General features: G+C 43.3%; 1 protein-coding gene across 1 annotated transcript in view; it reads right to left on the bottom strand.

The window, feature by feature from the left end:
* The window catches only part of LOC146866318 (ovochymase-2-like), a 537,690-nt gene that overhangs the window by 310,258 nt on the left and 199,849 nt on the right, over window positions 1–27,583 (bottom strand). Inside the window, exons 5-7 of the mRNA XM_085635459.1 lie at window positions 12,119–12,216; window positions 3,978–4,113; window positions 1,522–1,680 (exon numbers count right to left, since the gene is read on the bottom strand). Of these exons, the coding sequence (XP_085491585.1) occupies window positions 1,522–1,680; window positions 3,978–4,113; window positions 12,119–12,216 (393 nt within the window). The remainder of the gene's footprint in view (window positions 1–1,521; window positions 1,681–3,977; window positions 4,114–12,118; window positions 12,217–27,583) is intronic.

Here is a 27,583-nt window from a genome sequence, read left to right as displayed (position 1 = left end):
CCAAGTGCTATGCAGATAGGGCCAAAAGTGATCATGCATATCTTTGAATAAACAGAAAAACAATGACCAGCAAATTAGTGTTCTTTACTCTGTTTCATATACAACATTATTTTAATAATATCTCAATTTTAATTTAGGGATCAGAAATGATGGTGTTAAGTATATCCCTTTTATCGAGCCACTTTGCCCTTTCTGAGTGCCTCGGTCAATCTTGATAAACGTCTGTTTACAGTCTAGGCTCAGAAGGCATTAAAGGGCTCTTTCGACGATATGTCCCTACCAAACAGTTAAGATACGCCAGTAAAAATCTGTTGGTATTTCCCAGGTTTATGAGAGTTAGATGGGGGGGCGGAGCCTTCTCTGTTGCCGCTGCTAAGCTCTGGAATTCCCTTCCCCCGGCAATTTCTGGTTTTGAAGACCTGGCTCTTTACCAGTACTCCAGTATGAGCTCTATGTATATTTCTGTCTAATATCCCTTTCTGCAGCACCATGACGCCTTCGGACAAAGTTTGCGCATTATAAGGCTAATATTCATTCATTCATTCATTTATTCATTCTGTAATGCTAAAATCTTTCAAACATAGATCCCTATGTAGAAGAATAACTATGCTAATAATCACGGTTTAGTTAATTTTTACCACTGCACATGCCATTAATTTTCTTTTTTTTTTAAATACATCCTTATGTATGACCGTACCAATATAATTTCAACATTCTCTATCACCCACTTTCCCCTATCACTTCGGTTCCCTTAATTTTTCTGCCTTTGTCAATTTTCTCTTTCTCCCCTCTCGCTGCTATTCTCTCTGTCGCTTTGATGTACGTCTGTCTCTTTCTTTTTCAGTTTCTCCGTCCCTCTGCAGTGTTGTATAGTGTTCCAGTTTAGCTTTCACCTTTTAGAATGTTGGCTCTACCCAATTTTTTGGAATGAGGATTCGATGGGTGTCAGGTGGGGGAAGAAGCCTGGATACTGGCTGGAGGTTGGGTCTTGCGAATGACATATATCTGATTTTTATCATCGTGAGGTTATTCGCCACATTCTCTTTATCTCTCCTGCTCTCGCTCTCTCTTACTCTTCTGCTCTCTCTCTCTCACACTCCCTCACTCTCTTTCTCTCTTTCAGCTTATTTCTCACTCTTTTTCTCCTCTCGCTTACACTCCCTCTTCCTCTCCCTGCCTTCCATCTTATTTCACTAGCTCTCCATCTTCCCCCTATCTCACTTTCTCTCTCACTCTCCGACTTTCCTCTTTCTTCTCCCTGCCTCTGTTATTCTTACTCTGACCGCCTTCACTCAGTTTCATTCTTTCTCCATCTTTTCCATCTCTCTGTCTCGCTCTGGCTTTCTCACTTACTCACTCTCTCTTTCTTTCTTCCACACCCTTTCACCTCATTTCACTCTCTCTTCATTTTTTTCGTCTCTCTTACTTTCTCCGTTTCTTTCTTTCTCTCTCCGCCTCTCTCTCTCTTTCTCTGTCTGGCGCCCGTGGTAAAACTCGTGGAACCCGCGAGGCTGATCTTACCGGCAGTTGGCGGCGTTTCTGTCGGTGGAACACCTCTGTAGACCGTGTATCTGGCATGGAACCCCTTGGCAGTGGTGTCACTGTCGGAGCTGAAACGTAAGACCAACGAATTGCCGGATGCTACCAGGGGACTTGGAATATTTGTTCCACAGAAACGTCCTGTAAAGAGAATTTCTCAAATCATTAATTACTACCCTACAACAAAACCAATCTGGGGTGTAGCTGCTCTTTCTCTCATTCAAAATTGATTTACTCCAGTCCATGACAGGAGTAAGATTATCTGTAGATGCACGTTTTGTGATGCACACAAACAAGTGTGTATTTTCTCAAGGGTGTTTGCGTAAAAATAGAGGGTATCATGATTGACAAGGGCGCTTCAATGCCAGGGTAGCCTTAATTCAAAAAGGCAAGCATTATCGTTCCAAACCTCTGTGTGAAACTTGCACCTGCTTCGGGTATGTAGCAGCTGTAGTACAAAATTCAGCTCTCCTCGTTTGAATGCAGTATAGAAGAGGTCCCCGCAGAATCCTTCGAAATCCAGACCACCCTCCTTTGAAACCCACCATCAGGATTTCAGCTTTCTCACCTCAGGTATGGAGTCCTGCTGTTACTGGATGCTAGCTCGAGACCGAAGGGTATCAAGTACAGCTGTCAGGCAGCTCATCACTTTGTAGGTGTAATTGGGCCACACGTCTCACGCAATTTTGTGTACGCAAACAAGCCGATTCACAGAATCGGCCTGTTTGTGGACGCAAAAAATGCTTTTCCCCAGGTATTAAACCCTATTTTGCGATTAGGTAATCTGTAACTGAATCGCATAATGGGTTTGTGATTCGGTATTTGGAAGTGGCATCTTTAGGGCATCCTTTCCAAATACTGAATAGCAGCGGTATGTATGAATGTTTTGTGACCGTGAATGCAATCCAAATCATTCGCAGTTACCACCAACTTCAAGTTGGTGGTAACCCGTTAGCAAACAGGAAGGGGTTCCCAAGGGACCCCTTCCCCTTTGTCAATGTATGCAAAAACCTTTTTTAGAGCAGGCATTGGTCTCATGGACCACTGCCTGCTCTTAAAAAAGGAAAGGAAAACTCTTCATTTCACCTTTTATAGAGCAATCTGTTTTCCTTTAAGGAAAACAGGCTGCTTTACAAAAATACAAAAAGATTGCCTTATTTAATAGCAATCACAGACATGATGGTCTGCTGACCTCAGCAGGCCACCATCCCTACACTGGGAATCACAGAAAGTGTTCAACACACTTTTATACGTGCCGCTTTGTGATTTCCTAATTGCGAATCGCAAAGATTCGCAATTTAGGAAACGCAAAACTGTTTCTTGATACATCTAGCCCATTGTTATTTAGTAGCAAATTAGTAGAACAAATCCTATTATCTGTCGATTTTTGATGTCCTTTGGCCCTAAAGAGGAAATGTCGCTAGGCTGATTTTCTAAAAATGGTTCATAAATCAAAGACAGAATTTGAAAAATCTTTTTATATATTCAGAGTGTAATTTATTCCTTATAATACATCATGACAGTCACTGCAAATTTACATTGTTCTATGATAACTGGGAACTGGTAAGGGCAGCGGTATGACAACTAATAAACTTTGAACAAAGGGCAGTCCTGGAAAATAGAAACCAAGGGGCATATTTACAAGCCCCTGTCGCCACTGAAGTGTCACTTTTTCCCATATTTACAAGGTGGCGCTAAACCACTTAGCGTGGCCTAATGCCACCTTCTAAATATGTCCCTTTACGCCGCAGTTCTCTGTGGCAAAGGGGCGTGCAATGGGTGTTGCTGTGGAATTTCCACCGCAAAACCCATTGCTTTTTGATGCTGCCCCAGATTTACAAAGCTGAGTCAATGCCAAAAGATAACGCCATGGAATACCAGGCGTTAGAATAGGTATACAAGGAAAAATGATTAATTTCTCCTAGTTTTTTGCTCTTTCCATGTGTGCTGCATTCTGCAGCACACAGTGAAAGATTGACTTGCCATTAGTGGTTGTTTATGTGCAGGAAGGTGTTCTTTTCTGCGCATAAACAAATGTCCCTGCGGCGCAGGCCCTATTGCAACATTTCGGCAGGGTGCCTAGGCTGGTGCTAGTCAGCTTTTTGGCGGCCGAGCTAATGGAAACACAGGAGTGCGCCGTATTCTTGTGAATATGGCGCATCCCTGCGTTTTCAAAATGTCAGAACGTGGCACTGCCAAATTTGGTACAGCTCCGCACTCCGACATTTTTTTGTAACTATGCCCCCAAAGGTCTTAGATTTGCACTGGTAGGCTGCACCACCCAATCATCTGCAGTAGTTTGCTTAATGTTGCGAGTGTCATACAAGCACACTCCAATGAAGTCAATGCTAAAGGCACGATATTGACAAAGACATAGCAGAATGTAGTTGATTATAGTGATTATAACCTTTGTAAACCTGCAAATGCAGTTACAGTACCTAGCAATGGGGATCCTTCCAGAAATCCATCATAAACCTCAACAAAGTCTTTACAGCCCGAGGAACTAGCTGCTTCCAGTTCAAAAGACAGAAAGGTGAGCTGTATCCTTTGATCAGAGGCAACAGAAATCTTCCACTGCAAAGAAGTCAGAGGTGGTTATCAATTCATTGCAACACATTCTTTACTAGAGTGGCAGCAAATGCCATTGTGCTGGGATGAGCCGTCTTGCAATATCATCAAGCCACTTCGATGTACTTTTTGCAATGTAGGAGTAGAATAGAACAAATAAAAACATTTTCTGTGAATTCACATGAGGGCAATTTTATATATTGACTTATAACTGATCTCAAAATGTGGCTAAAGGGTTATCATCTGTTTTTAGGTTTCGCCTGACGCAGCGCTTGCGCTGGTCTGGCGAGACTTTAAGTAAGGGTTTAAAAAAATGCTACCGCCGGCTACAGCTTGCAGTGCATGCGCGCGGGCGCGCGCTTCAGCAGAGGCGCCTTATGGCGTGATTACTGCTGCGCGCGCACCACTCGTGCACACCACTCGCGCACATGCACTGCAAGCTGTGGCCGGTGGTAGCATTTTTTTTTCTTTCTAATCGCGGCACCGGTGCTTTACTTTTAACATTAAAAGTAAAGCGCCGGTGCCGCAATTACAGCAAAAGTAAAGAAATAGAAACAAACATCTATTTCTTTACTTTTGCTATATTCGCGGCTCCGGCGCTTTACTTTTAATGTTAAAAGTAAAGCACCGGTGTCGCGATTAGAAAGAAGAAAATGCTACCGCCGGCTACAGCTTGCAATTCAAGCGCGCGGGCGCGCGCTTCAGCAGAGGCGCCATATGGCGTGATTACTGCTGCGCGCGCACCACTCGCGCACACCACTCGCGCGCATGCGCTGCAATCTGTGGCGGGTGGTAGCATTTTTTTTTCTTTCTAATCGCGGCACCGGTGCTTTACTTTTAACATTAAAAGTAAAGCGCCGGTGCCGCAATTATAGCAAAAGTAAAGAAATAGAAACAAACATCTATTTCTTTACTTTTGCTATATTCGCGGCTCCGGCGCTTTACTTTTAATGTTAAAAGTAAAGCACCGGTGTCGCGATTAGAAAGAAGAAAATGCTACCACCGGCTACAGCTTGCAGTTCATGCGCGCGCTTCAGCAGAGGCGCCATATGGCGTGATTACTGCTGCGCGCGCACCACTCGCGCACACCACTCGCGCGCATGCGCTGCAAGCTGTGGCTGGTGGTAGCATTTTTTTTTCTTTCTAATCGCGGCACCGGTGCTTTACTTTTAACATTAAAAGTAAAGCGCCGGTGCCGCAATTATAGCAAAAGTAAAGAAATAGAAACAAACATCTATTTCTTTACTTTTGCTATAATCGCGGCACCGGCGCTTTACTTTTAATGTTAAAAGTAAAGCACCGGTGTCGCGATTAGAAAGAAAAAAATGCTACCGCCGGCCACAGCTTTAACAGTTTTCCTGTAAGTGTGACCTGACTGTACCCATGTATGATGGCCCCTTATTGTTGTGGGATAACTGTGCTTGTAGATTTGCTATATGGTAACCACTTTGTAGTAAAAACAAACTCATTGCACAGTCACCAAATAATAGCTCACCTTCCATTGCATTAACATATTTACAGCTGCATTGACTACAGTCAGTGCTTCACCGTCCATGCATGTCTTTGTCTCGCTGAAACGCACGTGTGAACAATGTCTTAGGCAGGTTAGTGCGAAAATGGAAAAGCAGTCTGCAGCGTTTGAAAATGGTTTCAAGTACATGTCATGCCAGGTGGAATCATGAGTCTGGGTATTTAGTGCATTTGGCTGGCTTTCTTTAACACCTGCGACCATATGATGTGTTGCAGCAATCGCACCAAAACTAATGCTTGTTGCATTGTGCAATATGAAAACCAAATATCCTCTAGGTTCTTTTGTTTTTTTGCTTGTGAATGTATTGCTTGTTGAGTTGGTTTGAGAGCACGTTAAGTTGCAACCCTTCACTCCAGTGCAGTATCCCTCACAATCCCCTCTAGTGTAAAACCAGTACTTTTGCCTTTCGACTGCTTGCACATTCAGTCCTTGGCCTCTCTACTGAGGGACTCAACATGTTGACAGTTTTTGTCCATTGTGATGGAGTTTAAGTTTGAAATATGCATAGTGCCAAGGTTACGAGCCCATCTGACTTTGGATACTACAAACCTGGTTCTCCTAGCTCTCGGGTTTGTAGATCTTAATCAAAGCTTACCGGCCTCTCTAGCCACAAATACTGTGTATAAAATCTATAGAACAATTATAGATGGCTGCATGAATGTCCCATGACATACTGTTTCACAGCATGACACATTTATAATAACTGTTCAGAACTCGCGTTTTTAACCCTCACTGATGAGTGAGAGCAGAATAACGCAGGTTGTGAATACTTCAGACCTCTGAGGTGGCACCCCCAGTTTTGGCTGCTTGAAGCCACCAGTGCTATAATATGAGCTCTCTGATGTAACAACTTCTCCTCCTGGCAGTGCAAATTGCAGATGTCCGTTCCACTGAGGTGGATGGTTGAGACGAATGTTCCCGAAATGAGGAAAGGGAGGCCTATAAATTCATCATATGTGATCTACTATGCTGGGTGGTAACGGTCCATGCTTGTACTCTTAATTTGATCTATGTTTTGTGATGCAATGAATTCTATTGCACTGTATTGTGTGTCTTGTATGTCGCAATGTTTATGCATCTTTTATCTATCGTATGGTAATTCAAATGCCGAGAACATTTTAGAACAGAAAGGGAGGCCTATACTTAATAGAGTATGCAGTGGGATTTTCATGCAAGGATACCCATTCCGGGCACTTAGTCGTAACAAAGGCCTCCTTTCCAACAACTCTGTAGCTTATAATATCCAAATGCTTCAGCAGCCAATGACAGACAATGTGTTACTCTCTGCATTTTTTGGCAGATGCTGCTTAAAACTATTTCAATTCTGATTACGCTATGAAATTGTAAACATATCTGAAACTATCTGGTGTAAACATTAACAATTATCCAAATTGTGTCACAATTAAACAAAAATAGCATTTGCTTGCCCTTCCCCCAATTTTCTCATTCTCCCTGCCCCGCAGCAGTTCACATTTTTACCATCAAGTAAACCACAAAAATTTGGGCCACCTGAATCTCTAGCTGCAGACTTTAAGATTCCTTTGCTGCTGCTGTGCCTTGGCTGATACCTTACACTTGATAGCCAGGTTAAATGGGATGCAGTTTCATGTTGCAATAACCTTTGCTATGAAATGGTTGTGAAATTAGACTGAACCAGTCCAATTATCTTCCCAAAATTATTTAACCTGAAAAATCATATGACACTGAAGAGTACACTTGGCTTTACCACGCCCTCTAGGTAGGTCTGAGCTTTAAAAAGCTCTTTTCTAGTCTTATAAAGTATTTTAAGTACATCTAGGCTAAACATGTATGTCACCATTTGGGGAGCATCTGCGGTTAAAATCTACTGTGACACCTCACCTATTGATCATTTTTGCTAATAACTAAGGAAAAAGATCATGCAGCACTTTAAATACTCTTGAAATATCACCAGTCCTAAAAATCTGCATACGTGACAAGTCAAATAGGCATAATTTCTAATTACGCCCTTTTGGCTGGTGCTATCATCTCACCACACCAAGTTTCCAGTCCTGTTTACTTTCCATTCTGCAGTGGTCTGGTAAAAATAGTGCAATGTGTTAAGTATTACATCCCATAATGTTTGTGTAAGTTACCAGATCTTTAGCTGCCACGAAACACTTAACAATAGTATGGTCCTCCAGAACAATATCAAGACACACAACCAACCACAACCAACCACACAACCACACACACACACACACACAACCAACCACAACCAACCACACAACCACACACACACAACCACAAGCACACAACCACAACCACACCCACAACCAAACACACAACCACACACAACCACACACAACCACACACACACACCCACAAACACACCCACACCAACCACACCCACACACAACCACACACACACAAACACACACACAAACACAATCACACACAGACAACCAAACACACACATAACCACACACACACACACACACACACAACCACACACACACAACCACACACACAACCACACACACAATCTCAAACACAACCTCAAACACAACCTCAAACACACACACAACCACACACACACAACCATACACACAACCACACACACACAACCACACACAAACAACCACACAAACAACCACACAACAACACACACACAACACACACACAACCACGCACACAACCACACAAACAACCACACACACACAACCACACACACAAATACACACACACACACAACCACACACACACACACACTCACACACACACAACCACACACACACAACACATACATACACAACCACACACAACCACACAAACAACCACAACCACACACACAACCAACCACAACCAACCACAACCAACCACACAACCACACACACAACCACACACACAACCACAACCATACACACAACCACACACACAACCAACCACAACCAACCACAACCAACCACACAACCACACACACACAACCAACCACAACCAACCACACACACAATCACACACACACACAACCACAACCACACAACCACAACCACACACACAACCACACACACAACCACACACACAACCACACACACAACCACACCCTACCACACATAACCACACACAACCACACACAACCACACACACACACAACCACACACACACACACAACCACACACACAACCACAACCACACACAACCAAATAAACACACAGCCACACATGCACACAGCCACACACACAGCCACACACACAACCTCAAACACACAGACAACCACACACACACACAACTACACACACACAACCGCAACCAAACACACAACCACAACCACACAAACACACAACCACACACACACACAACCACACAACCACACACACACACAACCACACACACAACCACACACACACAACCACACACAAACAACCACACAAACAACCACACAACAACACACACACACAACACACAACACACACACAACCATGCACACAACCACACAAACAACCACACACACACAACCACACACACAACTACACACACACACACAACCACACACACACACACTCACACACACACAACCACACACACACAACACATACATACACAACCACACACAACCACACAAACAACCACAACCACACACACAACCAACCACAACCAACCACAACCAACCACACAACCACACACACAACCACACACACAACCACAACCATACACACAACCACACACACAACCAACCACAACCAACCACACAACCACACACAACCACACACACACAACCAACCACAACCAACCACACACACACAATCACACACACACACAACCACAACCACACAACCACAACCACACACACAACCACACACACAACCACACACACAACCACACCCTACCACACATAACCACACACACACACAACCACACACACACACAACCACACACACACACAACCACACACACAACCACAACCACACACAACCAAATAAACACGCAGCCACACATGCACACAACCACACACACAACCACACATACAACCTCAAACACACAGACAACCACACACACACACAACTACACACACACAACCGCAACCAAACACACAACCACAACCACACAAACACACAACCACACACACACACAACCACACAACCACACACACACACAACCACAACCACACACACACACAACCACAACCACACAAACAACCACAACCACACACAACCACACACACACACACACAACCACACACACACAACCACACACACACACACAACCATAAACACACAACACACAACCACAAACAGTTTTTTGGTCTGTCAGCATAAATACGCTGTCACCAAACACGATGAACGCCTCGGGAAAGTTTGGGAAGTTACCCCCAACTTTGAAACCACTTGCTGTTGCAGAGTGTGTGCTGTACACATAGCAATACCTTGACACAGCGGACTGTTGCAAGGAATGCTTTGAGCCTCGGAGGCTGACAGACCTCAGTCTGTGCATTACTTCACCCCGTCTTGGCGCTGCATGAAAACAGGGTGCCCACTGTCCAGCATGAAGAGAGACATTGTGATCGGGGCTGGAGATGCTATTTAGCAATCTGCTTAGAACATTGTGTTTCATTTATGGCATTAAACATAAAGGAGCACTGGCAACGCTGATAAAATGGATTTCATTTTGAGTAGTGAATAAAACTTTAAAAAACCCTTCAGTACTGAAACAAGCGCAATAGGTCTCGCATTTGCAAAAGTTTAAGCTATTAGCATTGTTCAAGACAATGCGTTTTTTATCTATTTTATAAAACAAACACATAAATAAATGTCATTATCATTTACAATGCCAATAGCTAGTGTTGCATTATTATTAGCAATGCTAACTGCTCACACTTTTATAATGCGAGACCTATTGCATCGCAAATGTTTGTTGTTTATAGCTGTTACAGATTTCCGTTTACATTCTCACAACATTTAACACCAGACTACACAGAGCTAAAGAATTAGTATACAATTTAGTATTTAAAGATAAGTTGCAAATGTCACATTTTTCTCCCTGAGTTTTCAAGCCCTTCACTTGCTGTAGTGTATCGGTCAAGTGACACAACTCCAGCAATGGTGTCATTACACATGGGCGTGTCCCATGTGACATGCACTGCGTCACTCCTTACATCTGCTTGAAGCAGGCTTAAGGAGTTAACACAGTCAAATTGTAGAAGTGGAGCGGCAAAATCTCATAGATTTCACCGCAATACTTCTACAAGCCTTTTTTACGTGAGAACACCCACCCTGCACACATTATATCTAACGCAGATATAATGTAGCGCAGGCATTTACAAAGTGATGCATCTGCCTAGATGCTTTACCTTATAAACAGCAGGCAGTATGGCAGAATAATTATCCCACCGCAGCATCACGTAAAAGTGACGCAACAGCAGCCTAAGGCCTTCATAAATAAGGCCCTAAGTGCACAGTTTAGAACATGGGATTTCCACCTAACTTATACTTGTAGCTAGGAGAGAAAGATTACTTTTTACTTGTGATAGAATTTGTTTCCCAAGTGGGGTGGACTCGAGGGAGAATACAACTTATCTCATCAGAAAGCCATGATCAGAATGTAAACATTTTAACGCTAGTAATTGAGAGTATCACTGTTATGGGATAGAGCTCTGTGCTCTTTCACAGAACATTTTTGATTTGAAGCTTTGTGATTGGCTGAAATTTTTAACAAATGTTTAAAAAAGATCGCTCCTACAGAATGTAACCCCTCTTCTAATGAAGACATCACACCTTATTGAATTGTAGTCCAAGAGCGCATTGAATTTAAGGCATTGTGTCTGATTCATAAAACTTTGTAAGGAGGTAGTCCAACGGAATATCAGAAATTATTCCAGTGGTACACCCCTAAACGCTTTCTAAGATCAGCCAATCAGGCACTTGTAAATGTCCCTAAAATTAAGAAAGCTAAATGGGTAGGTAGATGTCTCTCTTACTTAGCGCTCAATCTCTGGAACAAGCTGGCTCCTCATATCAGATCCCAGCCACTTCGGTCTAAATTTCGGGGCCAACTGAAAACTTGGCTCTTTCCCACTCAGTAACGATCTGTATTCCGGGCTCCGCGTTTTTCCTTTGCTCTCTCCAGCGCCAAGATGCCCGGCATTCGAGCGCTTTATAAACTTTTACCTACTTACTTTATAATGCATCTGCATTACTTTTTCACAAACCTTCTTCAGGACACATGAAAATGTTAGCTTCTGTGGGCTGCCACAGCATGAACGTTTCAAATAAACTTTTAGAGGGATTTTCAATAACAATTTGAATTCCTCTTACTAGAGAGAAACTTTTCGCATCCATATGTCGAGCATATTTTCTTTAGATCACCTGTCATTCATGCATTGTCTCCAATGTTGTTACCTGTGTCTTGATTTCAAACAAGACTCTGGTCAATGCAACATACAATTGGTTTCCCTTTTGCGTATGAAAAAAGCACTTCTCTATTTTAAAAGAAATAAAATTGTATTTGGTTTTATCTTTGACGTACCTGGTACATAGCATCATTGGCATACAAGCTCGCAGGGAACCCAGGTGTCTGCATCTCTCCGCTATCACCTTGCAAATGGCCGCCAGCGCCTGCTATTTCTGAAAGGAAATTAGAGTTATGCACACTGTACATGCCCAGATGGAAAGATGAATGCACTCAACACAAAATGAACAATCTTGAAGATTTACTTTCAATCTCAAACCAAGCAATGTGTGCGATGGACTGGAAAAGCGCTTCTTTCAACATGTCCGGTTCATAATAGCTGGTGCCATCAGCACTGCAGAATGAATGAATCCATTTATTTATGGTTTTGTATAGCACGGACAAGACCCAGTGTGTGGCCGAGAGGTGAATTTCAACAGAAACAAAAGAACAGTTGTACCATAGGTAGGAGTGCTACACAGAATTACACGATAAACATCATCTAAAGCAGTTTGTGGGGTGCTGAAAGCCATTAAACATGCTCCTCCAAGGTATGAAACTGCAGTGACAAAACATGTTCCTTCCTCTCTTTACATTCAGTATTATAATTGTGGATGCTCTTGTCTCCAGCTTGTTCCATCCAATTTACACCAAAGTTTGCTTTCATATAATCGGATCTTTCAAACAATTGCCAGTGAACATTGGGCAACATGTACAACCATTTCCTTTTGCTACTCGCAATTTGTGAAATTTAGCGACTCACAATTTGTGAGTCGCAAAAGAAAGGAAATGTACTAATGTGTCTCAGATACATTTTGTGATTCCCAATGGTGTTGAAAATGACCTGTCTCATCAATATTCATGAGCCTGATCGCAATTTGAGACCAATAGGGAATGGGCAATAACACAGAGATAGTGGCCTGCTGGGGAAAGCAGACTCTCATGTCTGTGTGTGCTTTTTAAATAAATCAACTTTTTACTAAAATGCAGCCCGTTTTCCCTAAAGGAAAATGGGATGCGTTTCAAAAACAAAAATGAAATGTTTCAGTTTCACTTTTTAAGAGTAGGCAGTGGTCTATACGAGCACTGCCTGCTCTTAAAAAATGTTTTCGCTGTCAGTCGTAAAGGGGTCCCCTAGGCACCCCTTCCCGTTTGCGAGTGGCTTACCACCTACTTGAAGTAAGGGGTAAGCTGTGATTGTTTTGCGACCTCATTCTGGTTGCAAAACAATCGTACATGCCCTTGTGACTTGCTATTAGGAAGGGACACCCTTGGAACGCCCCTTCCTAATAGCGACTCGCAAACCCTAATTTGTGAGTCGGTAACAGGTTACCGACTCGCAAAATAGGATTCATACATGGTACAACCCTTTTTTGCGGTTGCAAATGGCGCCAACCTCCATTTGTGACTGCCAAAAATGGTCGTACATGTGGCCCTTTGTGAAGTGAGGGCAACATTTTGTGCATATGTTTCACTGCTGTCATTTTATCCCACCCTATTTCTCCTTGCCAGCAACTGCAGGCCTTCAGCATAGCCAGCAAATCTTCAAACTACGGTCTGATAACAAAACATGAAGTTTCCTTTCAAACATTGGCAAAGCTTTGTTGATGTCACGCTCTCGTTGTCAAGTAGAAGGAATTATGGGGAGGTTGAACATTAACAATAATTTGGCAAGTGACTGATTAAACAGAAGGCACATTTCAACATACACAGTAAGATAACATGGAGCATGGATACAGAGCAGTGGCATATGGACCCCCCACCCCACACTCTAGCAGATTAAGTGGGGCCTGCCACTGGGACTGATAAGCTAGTCTATTAGGGCACATAAACATCAATTAGTTGTTTGATGGTATCTTATGTATGCAGGTCTTCAGACAAAATGCCAATAAATAACACTGCTAAAAAATACCATGAAAAGGGTTGTGGGCTTTCAGCTGATGTGCAAAGAGAAGAAACAACATAAACAAAATGTAGATTAAAAGGTGAAGGAATGGACAGATAGATGGATTATTAGATAGAAGAGTAAATGGATGGAAGGAGGGTGACTTTCCCCAACTAAATCTTATACCCATATGGGGACCAGGCTGTTTTTAGGTCTTGCTATGGCAGTGTTTGCTGTCTGCGCGAGCTCATGGCTTGAACATAAACAAATACACAGACAGTGGGTCAGCTCCCTTCAGTCATTGCTTGTTTTAACTCTCTTTCACATTTTAAACCAACCCATGGGGTTTCTATACAGTTTTCTATTTTGCAGTAGTGGAGGAGTCTACCTCCATTGCATATATGATGCCAAACGAATTTAAACAGCATTTGAAAAGTATTTGAAAAATATTTGAGGCAAAGGGCCCCTTGAAAATAGAAGCCACAATGCCCATGTCTTTTGCCCTGTCCACTGGCATATGTAAAATATTTCGGTTTTGAAGTTAAATGACAATTGATAGGAAGGAAATAGTATCAGAGTGTGTGTGTGTGTGTACACTGTTGGTATGCAATCCAACCCTTCCATGACTGCTTTTTGAACAGTGTGGGTTAAAGGCCACTCAAGGAAATGAAATTAAGGTCCATGTGCTCGCGTTAGGAGGAAGGAGGAAGCTTCAACATATGGAACATTCAGAAAAATGTCTCTCAAGCAGTTGGATGCATCTTGAAAACAGGTCCACCCACAATCTTCAAAACATAAAAATATATTGGTACTATTTTGGTTCTTTTGCTTACATATTGCTTCAGATTTGTTTCAATGCACAGTAAAGTCAGGTTGCCGATCACATTTTTTGCAATAGACGCACCTTATGGGTCCAAATTTAATAATAATTAAAGGACTTTGGACAAATAGATATTCAGAAAGCCTCCAATAATTCTTAAACCTTCATCATTTCTAAACAAGGTTCAAGGGTATATGCAGGGAAAAAAAGACTACACACTTCCTTTTCCTGCTGATGGTTTGCACACTAAACTGTTGCTCAAATGGTAAGAACCATGCAATGATAGACTGTGTCAACCCATAATCTACAACCACAAACAGTTAAGCAAAAAACACCGTAAACACACTATCAGGCAGAACAAATGCAAAAGTTGTTTATCCATGCTAATGCAAATGAGACTGCATGATTTATGATCATGTGAAAGTATTGCGAGTACGCAGATGCTATACAAACAACATTAGTAAGAGCATATCTTCTGATTCTGCCGATATGTGTCCATTTTCACATCTACCAACCCCCATTTGACTGTCTATTTATTTGACTAGGGGCAGTTCAAATCAGTGGACGCTGACTAGGTATTAAAGGCTATTTGCTGCCACAGTCAGCCTGGAAATGTCCTCTCTACAAGTTAGTCCAGCGCAGTCCAACATTCCGCACATCTGGCCCATGCTCAGAGTATAGTGTGCACTGGAAGTCCAGTGTCAGCAATGGCAGGTCATCCATGCATCACCACGCAACAACATACCATTGAGTCCAACTTCCTCATAGTACATGCACAAAGAGCTATTTGATGATCCCTCTCCCAGTCACTCTGAGCTGTGATAACTCCATAAGAGGTTTCTTCTCATGCGATATTTGCCTGATCTTTTATTAAATGTTTCTATAAGGGCATTTGACACAAAATAGAGACCGCACACCTTATTTCCAGTACAAGATTGCTTTATTGGCACAGAACTGGGTTTATATTTTTACAGTATGGGATGCAAAACGAAGAATAATTCTTAATGTTCTGATGTGGGTGTTGGAAGGCTTCTGAGGGCACAGGGTATGAGGTTAACAACTGTGGTCCTGCACCCTTTCTGCTGACTTTAGTTGTTCCTCTAGTAATGACATGAGTTGCTGCTTCCTTTTCTATCAATTTAAAGATACCTCTGCTAACGGTCTGTCCCGTATGACTGTATGTACACTTGTGCCTCTGGCAGCACAAGGAAGAAAGAGTAAATAAAAACAAGCATTGGAATAGCCAATAGGTCTCGCCTTTGGGACCTTATAAGTGTTTAGCCATGCAACAGTAGATGTTGTTGCACCAAGGCTATTGTGCTGCATAACTAAATACATATAAGGTCCCAAAAGCGAGACCTATTGGCTATGCCAATGCTTGTTATATATTTGTTCACAGTCAGCTCCAGGCAAACCATTGTTTTATATATTATATGCCCCGTTTCCTGATGGTGTAACGGCTGCTCTTGTTATGTGTAGCTTTCTAACAATTGAGAAATGATTGCTTAATAATGGAAGCTTCCTGAAATCTCTGCATACATCAGAGGCGCAACTAGAGTGAACTTTTTTTTGGGGGGGCGGATATAAATTTAGGGTGGAGTGGAATTATTCCAGCAATCCGCAGAGTGAAGATGCAGGGGCTCTAAGAAGGGCTGAAAGAACAACAAAGTATCTTTAACAAGTAAATGGTCTTTTAAAGACCTGTGAAGTACTCGGGTGTGGTTGTGTGTGTGCCCGGGCAGCTGTCTCAGCCAGGGCTGACACACAGGACGGAGGGGGGGGGCACTGGAGCCCTTTGAGCCCAATGGGTGTTGCGCGCCTGACACATGTGCAATACATTTCAAAACACTGACACGAGGAACCAGCAGAATAGCAAGAAGCATTTTTTCCTCACTGTTCTCATTAGAGAAAGGTGGGACTTGGAAAAATCAAAAGGAAGAAGCATTCTGAAAGTTTAAACCATCTGCTAAATTATATAACCGGGCTGCTTGCGACTTGTTGTGGACTTACAGGAGGTTTGGCTGTCCTGCATCGCTGTCCCTTTCTCCCTGCTGTCTCTCCGTCCCCCGCCGCCGCCAACACCATCAGCGGCCGCGGAGCGGGGACGGGACTACATTCCCCATCATCCCAAGCGCCAGGGGAGCCGCGTTGCCGTTTTCCCGCCAGGAGGGGCATAATAGACCGCTGCGACTCCCGCGTCGCGGGACCGCGCGCGGGCTAAGCCCGGGCAAAGGGCGGGCCGTCTGTGGCCGTCCGGGGCTGGATAAGGCTGGGCTGGGCCACCCCTCTAACCAGCACCACACGTACTTTGGGATTGTTCGTTTCAACACCTGGTCAGTTTTTGAGGTTTGCCCTGTTAAGGTCTTCATGTTGTGATAGCTGTTGTAACAATCACATTAAGGCATTAAGGCTTCTGTTGCAGATTACGCTATGGCGAAAAACTACAACAAGGGCTCTACAGCGGGGGGGTCAGGGACCCTAGACGCTTATTTAAAAAAAGCTGAAAATGCCATGTCAAAAGAAATTGAAATTGTGGAAAGAAGGTTGTCATTAGAGCCTTTTACCCAGCTTAATTCAGTTGTTTCTACGCAGGCTACCCATTCTATCTCTTCTGGGCCTGCTTTAGAGACCTGTCTTTCCAGTGCCCAATTTTCGATGAATGTCTCTAGTCCTTCTCTTTCCCCCCCAGCCTCACGCACTAGGCAGTTAAAGATCCCTTCTGTTGCCCCTGTTAAAGTGCCCAAGGGTAAGAGAAAAGCTACTCATGCCCCCAAAGGAAACCGTCAACATGCTAAACAACCTAGGAATAAAGATCCTGGCCAAAGGTTGGTTCATCCGGAAGGTAGTTCAGTGGTTGAGGCAACTCCTTTTAAGGGAAATGGGCTTACTGAGCTTGGGGCTCAAGGGGACGTAGCTACTATGAGGGGCATTTCAGCTGATTTGATTAAGCTGTTGGACGAGCGATTGAGGGCGATTATATCGCCGGTCTTGGATAGACTCAGTAAGATTGACGATAGATTTATTCTCATTGAACGTCATATTGCGGGTCAAAGTGCACCGGTGTTAAGGCCTAATCCACCTGATCTACATCCCCTAAGTGAAGTCACTTCTAGAGTGTCTGAACTGGTTGACTCTATGTCAACTCCTGTTGCTGGCCCTATAATCCCCTTACCACCTGCCCGGGGAATCAATGGTGTTAGCCCAGGGCTGAGGGGTCATACTGAAAGACGAAGTTCTCGGGGGGAGCCTACACATAAGGATTGTCCACTAAACTTGCCACCAGAGGCCTGCCCATATACGGTTATTTTGGCCAATGTCCCGAAAATTTGTGATGGCAAGGAAGAGCATTGGTCCTCCCTGAAAAATAAAGCCCTCCACTATTTGGCTGGGAAGACAGTCTTGGGGAGTCACCTCTTTGATTGTTTTAAAATGGTAAGAAGGGGTCTCCTGGGTGGGGAAGTCCAATAAGACTCTGAAGGGTGACTGTGTCATTGTGAATTTTAGTTCCCCCGATATAGTTGACCATATTTTAAGACAAGCAGGGTCTATTAGAATTCAACAGGACTATGTTAATGTTCTTCCATTGGGCTTTTTTTATCCACCACTCTTTTTGGGGCCTGTCAGATTGAGAGAGCACCCTTTTCAGCACGTCCCTGCAAGTAAATCACTGCTATTAAGTAACAGATATGAAGTCCTTAGTACTTTAGATGTTAGTGACTGACTCAGGGCCGATGGAGTTTATACCCATAATGATGTTTCCAGTGCAGTTTCTTCCAATTCTTTTGGGTTTTTATCTCCCAGGACACCTGCTGTGGATAATATTGTCAATTCCAGTGCTCTAATAGTTAAAACTTTACCTTTACAGACAGAGCTTGCCATAAGAGTCACGCAGAGGCGCCCGGAGGTAGTCTCTGTAGTTAGGAGCGGAATAGCTCCTATCATTAATTTTGATAATTTGGGTGTTGAGTTGCCTTCTAACGGAGTAGAAGTTGATCCACTACCTCTTTCACTTAATTTGGAAAATTGCTTAACAAAAGAGCGAGTGTGTGTAGAAGGCACTAGATTTAATTACTGCTTTATCATGGAATATTGCTGGTCTTTGCTCTAAACGAGGTGATCAAAACTGGAGGGCTTTTCTTTCCACTTATCACATAATTGCTTTACAAGAAACATGGGAGGCTACAGATCCTTACTACCTGGATGGGTATCAGTCCTTTACCAAATATGCTGTGCCTTCTGTCATGGGGAGACCACGAGGGGGTCTTTTGTTATTATTCAGTCTAAAGTTATTATATAGCATGGAGCTGTTAGTGACCAATTCTCCTCATATTTTAGCGGTGAAAATGGAATGTGTTAATTTGCCATCATTCTTGGTGGTTAATTTTTATAACTCATTCACTAGGCTGGATGAGTTAGAGCATCTCAAAGCACTGTTCAGATTTTTGGACGAGTATGATGCAATTAATGTTAAACCTTATTTGCTTTTACTTTTTGGCGATTTTAATATTCATGTATGTCATCTTAATTGTTTTGCAAATAACCATCATGATTTTTGCCCACAAGAGGCTATCCATTTTGAACACTCTAAGGGTGGGATATATTTAGAGAATATGGTATCGACCTATCATTTACACATGCCTGTTCAAGACTTGCTGGTTCCCGTCCCTACGTTTACGGGTCAAGGCCATTGTAGTACAATTGACTACATATTCGTATCTCGCATTCTGATGAACTTACTGGGTACTTTTTGTGTCACGCAAAATGCCTCAAGTGATCACAATCCTCTCACTCTGGAAATCAAAGTTAAGGCATTGAGGAAAGATGTTCCCTTGCCTTCGATCTCCAACACAAATCTAGAGTCTACTAGTCAGGGAAGACGATTGAGATGGGATGTTATTACCCCGGCTGATTTCCTTGAAAACCTATATGAAAGTAAAAAAGAGGATTTTAGTCTGTGTCTCTCGGCAGTGGCACAACCGAGGGTTATTCTGGATGCCTTTGACAGAATTACTAAACAAGTTGTGGGGAATCTTACCAGTCATGGGAGACCAAGGCCCAAGAAATTTAAAAACTGGTTTGACCAGTGCTTGTTCTAGTGCTCATTCTGCTCTCTTATCGGCACTGAAAGAATCCGGTGATAACCCTAGTAAGATAGCAGAGGCTAGAAGATGTTCCAAAAAGCAATAAAGGACAGGAAAAACCAGTTAAGAAATAAGGCATGGGATGATTTGTCAGACGCAAGTATTCAGAAAAATAGTAGCCAGTTCTGGAAGGTGATTAATAGTCCTCTTTTTAATGAGCTGGAGAATACTAACAAAGAATGTCTCATCCCGCCAGACAGATGGGTGGCCCATTTTAGTGGTCTTTACTCGGAGATTCAAGAACGTAATCCAGTAAATTATGCGGATAATACATTAGCTTCAGGAATCCTTTTTAAGGAGGAAGAAGTCCTGGAGGCCATTGAGTCAATGGCAAAAGGTAAAGCCCCAGGACCGGATGGAGTCCCCGCGGACCTTTATAGGGCTGACTCAAGGTTTTGGGCTAAACTTTTAACTCGTGTTTTTAATGCTGCATCTGAAGCCGGTGCTCCTAAATCTTGGGGCAAAGCTGTTATTGTCCCTCTTTTTAAAAAAGGTTCAAGAGAAGATCCGGTTTGTTACCGGCCTATTTCTCTCTTGGATTCTGCCATGAAAGTAATGGGTAAAGTTGTCCTTGCTCGCTTAACAGTGTGGTTGGAGGAGAAATCTATAATCTCTGACCTACAATATGGGTTCAGACAAGGAAGGGGTACTGTAGGCCAATGCCTTAATTTACATCTCATTATTGGGAAATACACGGTCGCTAAGCAGGGGGACCTCCATTTAGCTTTTATGGATTTGTCCACTGCTTTCGACCTTGTAAATCGGCAAAAATTATGAGCCTTATTAGCCGTTTTGGGCCTTGATCCGGTACTGATTACCTTCTTGGCTGTTATCCACGAGGACACTACCGCAGTTGTCCGCTATAGTGAAGACGGGAGTCAGACAGATGCGTGGCAGGTAAAGCGTGGAGTAAGACAGGGGTGCATTCTTGCCCCCCTACTTTTCTCGCTTTACATTAACAATTTGGGCGTGGTTTTAACTTCGGTTAGGAAAGATATTCCCAAAGCCGGCTCTAAAATGATCCCCGCATTACTATATGCGGATGACACCGTTCTGTTGGCTAGAACCGCGAGAGGTTTACAAGCTCTTTTAAATGGATTTTATGATTTTATGGTCTCTTTAGACTTATTAATAAATTTTAAAAAATCACATTCCATGTCAATAGGTACGGGGAGGGCGAAAAGGGTGAAATTTTTCTGTAATGGGCAGGAATTAATAAAAGTGCAGACCTTCCCATATTTAGGGATCGTATTTGACGACAGAATATCTTGGGTCATGCAACGTGCTCAGAAAAAGAATAACCTTGCTAGAGCTACAGGTGCTCTGTTGGGCTTTGCAAAGCGCTTGGGGTGTAAACCGCTTCCTGCTCTAATAAAAATCTATAGAGCTAAGTGTATTCCCATGGCCCTATATGGTAGTGAGGTTTGGGGTTATAAGGCCTCTCCTGACATCCAAACAGTAGAAAATACTTTTTTTCGAAAATTGTTGTCTCTTCCCCCTTCTGCACCAATTTTTAACATACATGAGGATCTGGGAGTGGGATATCTCGCTGACCAAATATCTGTGGCCCCGTTACTAGGTTGGTTAAGGGTTTGGGCGCAGCAGCCACCAAATCTAAACCAACAAATTATTCAAGATTGCTTGTCCCTAGATGAAGCTATGTCTATCCCATGGATCTGCTATATTAAAAACAACTTGAAGTCGCTTGGCTGTCTTGAACTGTTTACCAGTCCTTGTGCACAAGGTAAAGAGCAAATCAAGGCCCTTAAGACCCAATTTTTGACTAGAGCAATGTTGTCAAGGGAAGGAGATGAGTTGGGGAAACCGACAGTTAGGAGGTTTGTTATGTTGAGTTTAGGTGGTGAGATCCAGCCTTACTTAACCTACATCAACAAACCTTTCCATATGTTTTTGCTAATAAGGTTTAAGCATGGTATGCTCCCTTGGCTCTTGGCCTACCCCAAAGGCTTTTTCAAAGAGGGAACTTTTGGGCCTTGTCCTTGTGACAACATCTCTGAACAAAATACGTTGCACATGTTATTTTTTTGTAAATTTTACTCTTCTCAGCGTAAAAAATATATTCTTCCGATTTTCAAGAATCGTCAATTTGAGCAAGTAAGGCCTGCGTTGGCCTATCTACAAATGTTGGAGTCTCCTCTGATTTGTTTTGGGGTTGCGAGCTTCATCGTGGTTGCTTTAAGATCTAGAAATAGGGCTCAGTCTACTTAGTTATTCCCCTCATTTCCCAATGAGTATTGTGCTTAACAAACTGTTGAAGATGGAATGTTGAAGGAGAAATGATTTTATAGATTGTAATATTGCTGAATTAATTGAAAGACATACTTTTATTGTATTTAGTGCCAAATTGTATTGTATTTATCTTTTGTGTTAAAAAATTTTTAATTGCATTTGCCTGTACAATGAATTACTGTTCTGTGTTTTGATGGTTTTAAAATTTAACCGAATAAAGCAAACTTTGACTTTGACTTTGATATAACCGTTCTTGCTTTCCTTTTTTTTTTTTTTAAAGATTTTTATTGAGCAGATTCAAGAAATACAAAAGCGAGATATAGTGCTGGACAACACGGCAGGGGGTAGCACAAAAAAACAAAAGAAAAAGAAAAAAAAAAAAAAAGCAATAATAATCGAAACTTTGGGGTGGAAGGACAGATAACAAGTACTAGGCAGTTAAATAATAAAGTCAGCATAAATAAGATTCCAATTACATTTCTTGGAAAAAAAGAAAAAGAAAAGAAAAGAAAGCCGATTTTAAAGATGAAAATAGCATTGAAAGAGCGAAGTTCTCTTGAGATACAATAGGGCATTTGAGATAAAGGAAACCTTTATATATACGTATGTACGTGTGTTTAACAGGAGAGTCGACTCTCCTGTTAAACACACGTACATACGTATATATAAAGGTTTCCTTTATCTCAAATGCCCTATTGTATCTCAAGAGAACACCGTTCTTGCTTTCCACACAGGAGACAAGTGAAACAATGAGAGCTCAGCCGCTCTATTCCTAAAGTTGAACAAATCGTGCGCATAAACAACAATCTTGGTGCCAAGTTCCTGCGGATTTCAAACAAGTGTCGCATTGAGTCACTAAGCAGACTGCCGTGCCAAACGCCATGCACGTGTTACCCGCCTGCTTGGCTAGCCTCAATGGGGAAGATCGGAGCCGTTAAAAGGTGCAAGAGACATACCTTCACCAGAGGCACGCCAGGGTGCGAGGAGGGCGTCAACTGCAGAGATTTGGGGGTTAGGAGATGGACTTGCAATCGGGATCATTGAACGCCTATTTGTAAAGTGCGCAATCATTGCTAGGTTGATTTTATGTTCTAATGCCTCACACTGGCTTGGTAAAGCACACGGAATAGTTGGGGGGAGGGAAACGCTGTGCTTGTGCGCACAGAGGGTGGGGGTAGTGCTCCTAATGTAAATATACAACGAGGTACTGCAGCTGCTGACCTGCGCGTCCCACGTCCCACGAGTGGTGTGCGATGTGTGCATGCTGTAAGGGTGCCTGCGAGTGAAGCGTGCGTGCGCGCTGCAAGGAAGAAAAAACCGAGACCGGCGTGAGTTACCATCCCATGAATATGGGTAAACCGATTTGGAAGTGTCACAGAGAAGTGCGTCTCTCCTTTCAATTATATCAAAGAGATGAAGAGGATAAAAAAAAACAGCAGCTCAAGGCAAATGGAGGTGGCAGGCACAGGAATGCAGCTGCCTCCCTGCGCGCCGCTGCTCGCTCCTGAGAGCAAAATGATGTGGGAGTGAAAATTTGAAGAAGAGATGGGACATGCACCCGCCTCTGGCTATTTGCGTGCTTTCATTACTAAAAGACACATGCAAAGGCCAATCAGATGTGTGGGTGGAGCAGGACCCACACAGAGAAGTTTGGAGTGATTACATGAAGCCTCCCATAGGGCAGCGCATGCACGCTGCGCTAGGCTCGACCTAAAAATCGCTGTTGGGGAAAGATAGGGAGGGGTTTAGGGTCCCCAGCATAAACACTATGAAAGTCATTTACGGTTTAGCTGAAAGGGAGCTCCCCGATAAATGTCCAGACTGTTGGTTCTCCCGCCCTATTCAGGGGTGGGGGATTTGTTGATTTTGTACTGTTAGAGCCTCCACTAGGCCCTGTCTGTGATCAGTCATTGGCAGCAGCCCACCTGCCACATGGCGGCCACCATCAGCGCGTCAATGGTTGATTCTATTTACAACAGTCTCCTAGAATGAGATGTCCCTTCCCAGTTCTGCTATGTAAGGCATGCCGGGACCTGCAAGGAAAATAAACAAACGCTCTGATGTGCAAGGAGAAATCTCCTTGTATGTCAGGGTCGTAGTTTTTTTAGCTTCACAGAAACAAATCCCTTCTGCTACTGTTTGTTTCTATGAAGCAGAAAAGAATGCTTAGCGGTGCCAGTTTGACGAAAATGCTCACGCCATGCCAGTGGGAATACGTTTGGCAGAAATTAATTGCCAAGCACATGGTTCATAAATAATAGAGCCGGTGCTGTACAGAGGGGAGAGCGGTGGTGTGGCCTGCTGTGCCCAGGCGGGCTCAGTGGACAGCTCAGCTTGCATAATGACTCCATATGTCATTTACATATGAAGAGGATTTATTGCAATACTAGCAAATGTTTCCAAATGGTGCACTCTTGTCATGGCCATCCATAGGCCTGGTGTGAGGCTGGCACTGGCATCGTTGGCCATTCTTGGCATTTTAATAACACTGTTACTATTGTGGTATGAGGCAGCCAGATGTAAGATACTTGTGTAACTTGTCCGCGTTCATCTTTGCACTCATGTATTGAGCCATCCATCCATCCACTCACTTATTTTAAGATTTATCCCCCTATGAACTCACTCACCCCATGCTTATTAAAGTGCTGAGCCACATGCTCAGCGTCCATGTGTTCACTTACTGCTCAACCAACGTGACTCATTATCACATTGACTTACTCACCTACCTAAACAATACATCCAAGCTCGTCAATCAGCAAAAAATCACTTATAAAGTAGTCAGTCCTATTGGCATTTCCAATGCTTGTTTCTATTGACAGAGCAACGTGTGGAAAATAGCAACGTTTCTATTTTTTTTAGAGGTATTCTTATTTTACCAAAAGATATGACATAACCCCAGAGTCTTCTTTTTTAAAGCCTGAAGGTAGTGGGCGGGCTGCTCAAATTATTTTCTTAGGGGCTTATTATGAGTTCGGTGGTGCGGGCCCGCCCTGTTACCACACTGCCAAACCCATGGGTGAACTGCCCTGCCAGATTAGAAGTGTTCTCCGGTCTGGCGGGTGGTTCTTTTGCGTTCCCACAGCGGTCCATGCCGTGCAGGTAGTGGGGTGTATGCCCTCAAGGGGGCACAACATGTGCCCCCCTGCATGCATCCCAGGGCGCAGTGGACCAAGGTGGCCTTGTAGGGTGCTATTTGTTTCCTCACCGCCACACTTTTCATGGTGGTTGCACAACCATGAAAAGTATGATGGCAAGGAAACTCGTAATATGCTTGGCGGCGCTGCAGCGGCCCCCAACAAGCATATTGTGGCCTCAAGACCTTTGCGCCAGTGGTCCCAGGGCGGCCTGACCACCCTAGTTGTAATAGAATGGTCGGAAGACTGTCGCACCCCGCAAGTCTGGCGAGTCGTGGATCGCCAGACTCGTAATAAGGACCTACATCTGTGTGCAGGTGAAGTATTTGGGAGTATTAATTGCTTTCCTGTTCGATCACCGGCATCATACTGATGCATTCTGGGCCACTGAATATTTAATGAACAGCACCATGCTGCTCAAGTATTTAGTGATGCCTACGGTGGGCTAGTTAGCTGCCAACCTAGCCTTCCTGCTGGGAGGTTCCCGGACTCCAGATGTGATTGGAAATCCAGGAGTGCACCCCCATGATCTTGGGAGGCTACCACAAATGTCATTTAGGCTTCCTGCTCTTTCTTTTCCCATTGTCCCCATATGTACAGGAGGAAGGCGAGAAGATGGTCAGCACCACAAGTGGCAATGTTGCCTAAATGTAGCTACAGCTCAATCGTGCAACTTAAAAAAGAGTTAAAAAACGTAGCATCGTTAAGCTGCACTGGGGAATGGGTGGATCCTATGACCTTCCTGGGGAAAAAATGACGGCTGAAATTGAGTTTCCGATTATTGACAATCATTGGTGTTCCAATGGTGAACAGTTACTTGAGAATACATTTCGGCTTTTCCACCCAAGTAGAGAAACTTTATGAGTTCCTCCCGCTTCTTCTCATTTAAGATAAAAAAATAATATTGATTTGGCCAATTTCCGATCTGATGCTTTTGTAGTGGGCCTGTTTACTTTCCTTTCTCTTGCCTTCAGTGCATACAGGAATTAAACCCTATAATGACAATAACAGTCACTATGACTTTTCTATTTTTTACCTTTTTAATCTGTTTCATATTTCTGACAGAGGTAAGGTTTCATTAACCCTCCATGGAGCACCACCACAAGACACCATAGAGAACACCGTCAGCCGGCAAACCAGATCAGTCGCATTTACTCATGGCAGAGGATGGTGGGATAGCCTTCAAGCGTGATGTCCACCCAAACGACCAATGGGATCCTCTATTGGAAAACCCCACAAACCTCAACAATCCTCCTTGAACTTTAAGTGCTAAGAGCACAGGAAACTGACAAAACTGTCCACACAGAAACACTGCACCATACAAAAACCACAAAAGAACATAATAGAAATGTCAAAGCTTCCATCACTAACATCTTATTTTAAACATGTTTTAAGCAGGGTCCAATCCTTACACATTTATCATAAAAGGCCAATGCCTGAAGTGTGGATTAATTCGAAATGTATCCATAATTTCCTTTTCATTAAAATTTAAATTGTTTAAAAACCCACTCACTCCAAATTGATTACCATACTCATAGGATCCTTTTAGTATGTCGGTTCACTTTTTAAGTTTAACTTGGCAGTGCATCTGTCTCCTTGTCCTATTGTTACCAATTCATGAACCACTTGTGTGTTCATGATGAGCCCAGCTTGTCATGAGGCACAGTGGAGCTGTGCTCATGACAAGCTGGGCTCGTCATAACGGTCGCGCCACTCCCACGCGTAATTGATTCCCCGCCTGTGCGGGAGAATCAATTAGTGGGCGGAGTTGTGACGAGCCCAGCTCGTCATGAGCACAGCTCCACTGTGCCTCATGACGAGCTGGGCTTGTCACGAGCACAGCGCCACCGCCGACCCCCCCCCCCACGCCACGGGGGAATTACCCCTGCGGCGAAGGGGTTAAAATATACAGAGTGCATTTTGGCTCCGCCCAGAAGAGTAAAACTCTTTTACAACTTGCTATTAGCTGTTGGATGTATCATTTTGCCTCCTATAGAGAGCGTGCATTGCTTTGCAGGAGAAATGCTTGCACTACGATGTACGGGGCTCTATTTTATATCTCAATAGTACATTAATATTCACACATCCATTATTTACTCATAGATGCATTACATATTGAAAAGAATATATTTTGCTTTGTTTTTCTCTACTGTAAGTTTTTTAAAATACTTTAGTCTGAACTCAAAATGCAAGCCAGAACTATTGCCTTGGCATTGCTTGTTTGACATGAGGGGCCTGTGAAACCCTGATGAAGGGCAGGTTTTGGAGGAGCGTTGCCCAACTGCATTTGAGCAGTGGACAAAGGAAAAATAA

Source organism: Triturus cristatus, chromosome 2_1 (assembly GCF_964204655.1).
Source record: "Triturus cristatus chromosome 2_1, aTriCri1.1, whole genome shotgun sequence".
NCBI lineage: Eukaryota > Metazoa > Chordata > Amphibia > Caudata > Salamandridae > Triturus > Triturus cristatus.
Note: the sequence above shows the minus strand (reverse complement) of the source record. Positions and strands in the feature narration are given on the sequence as shown.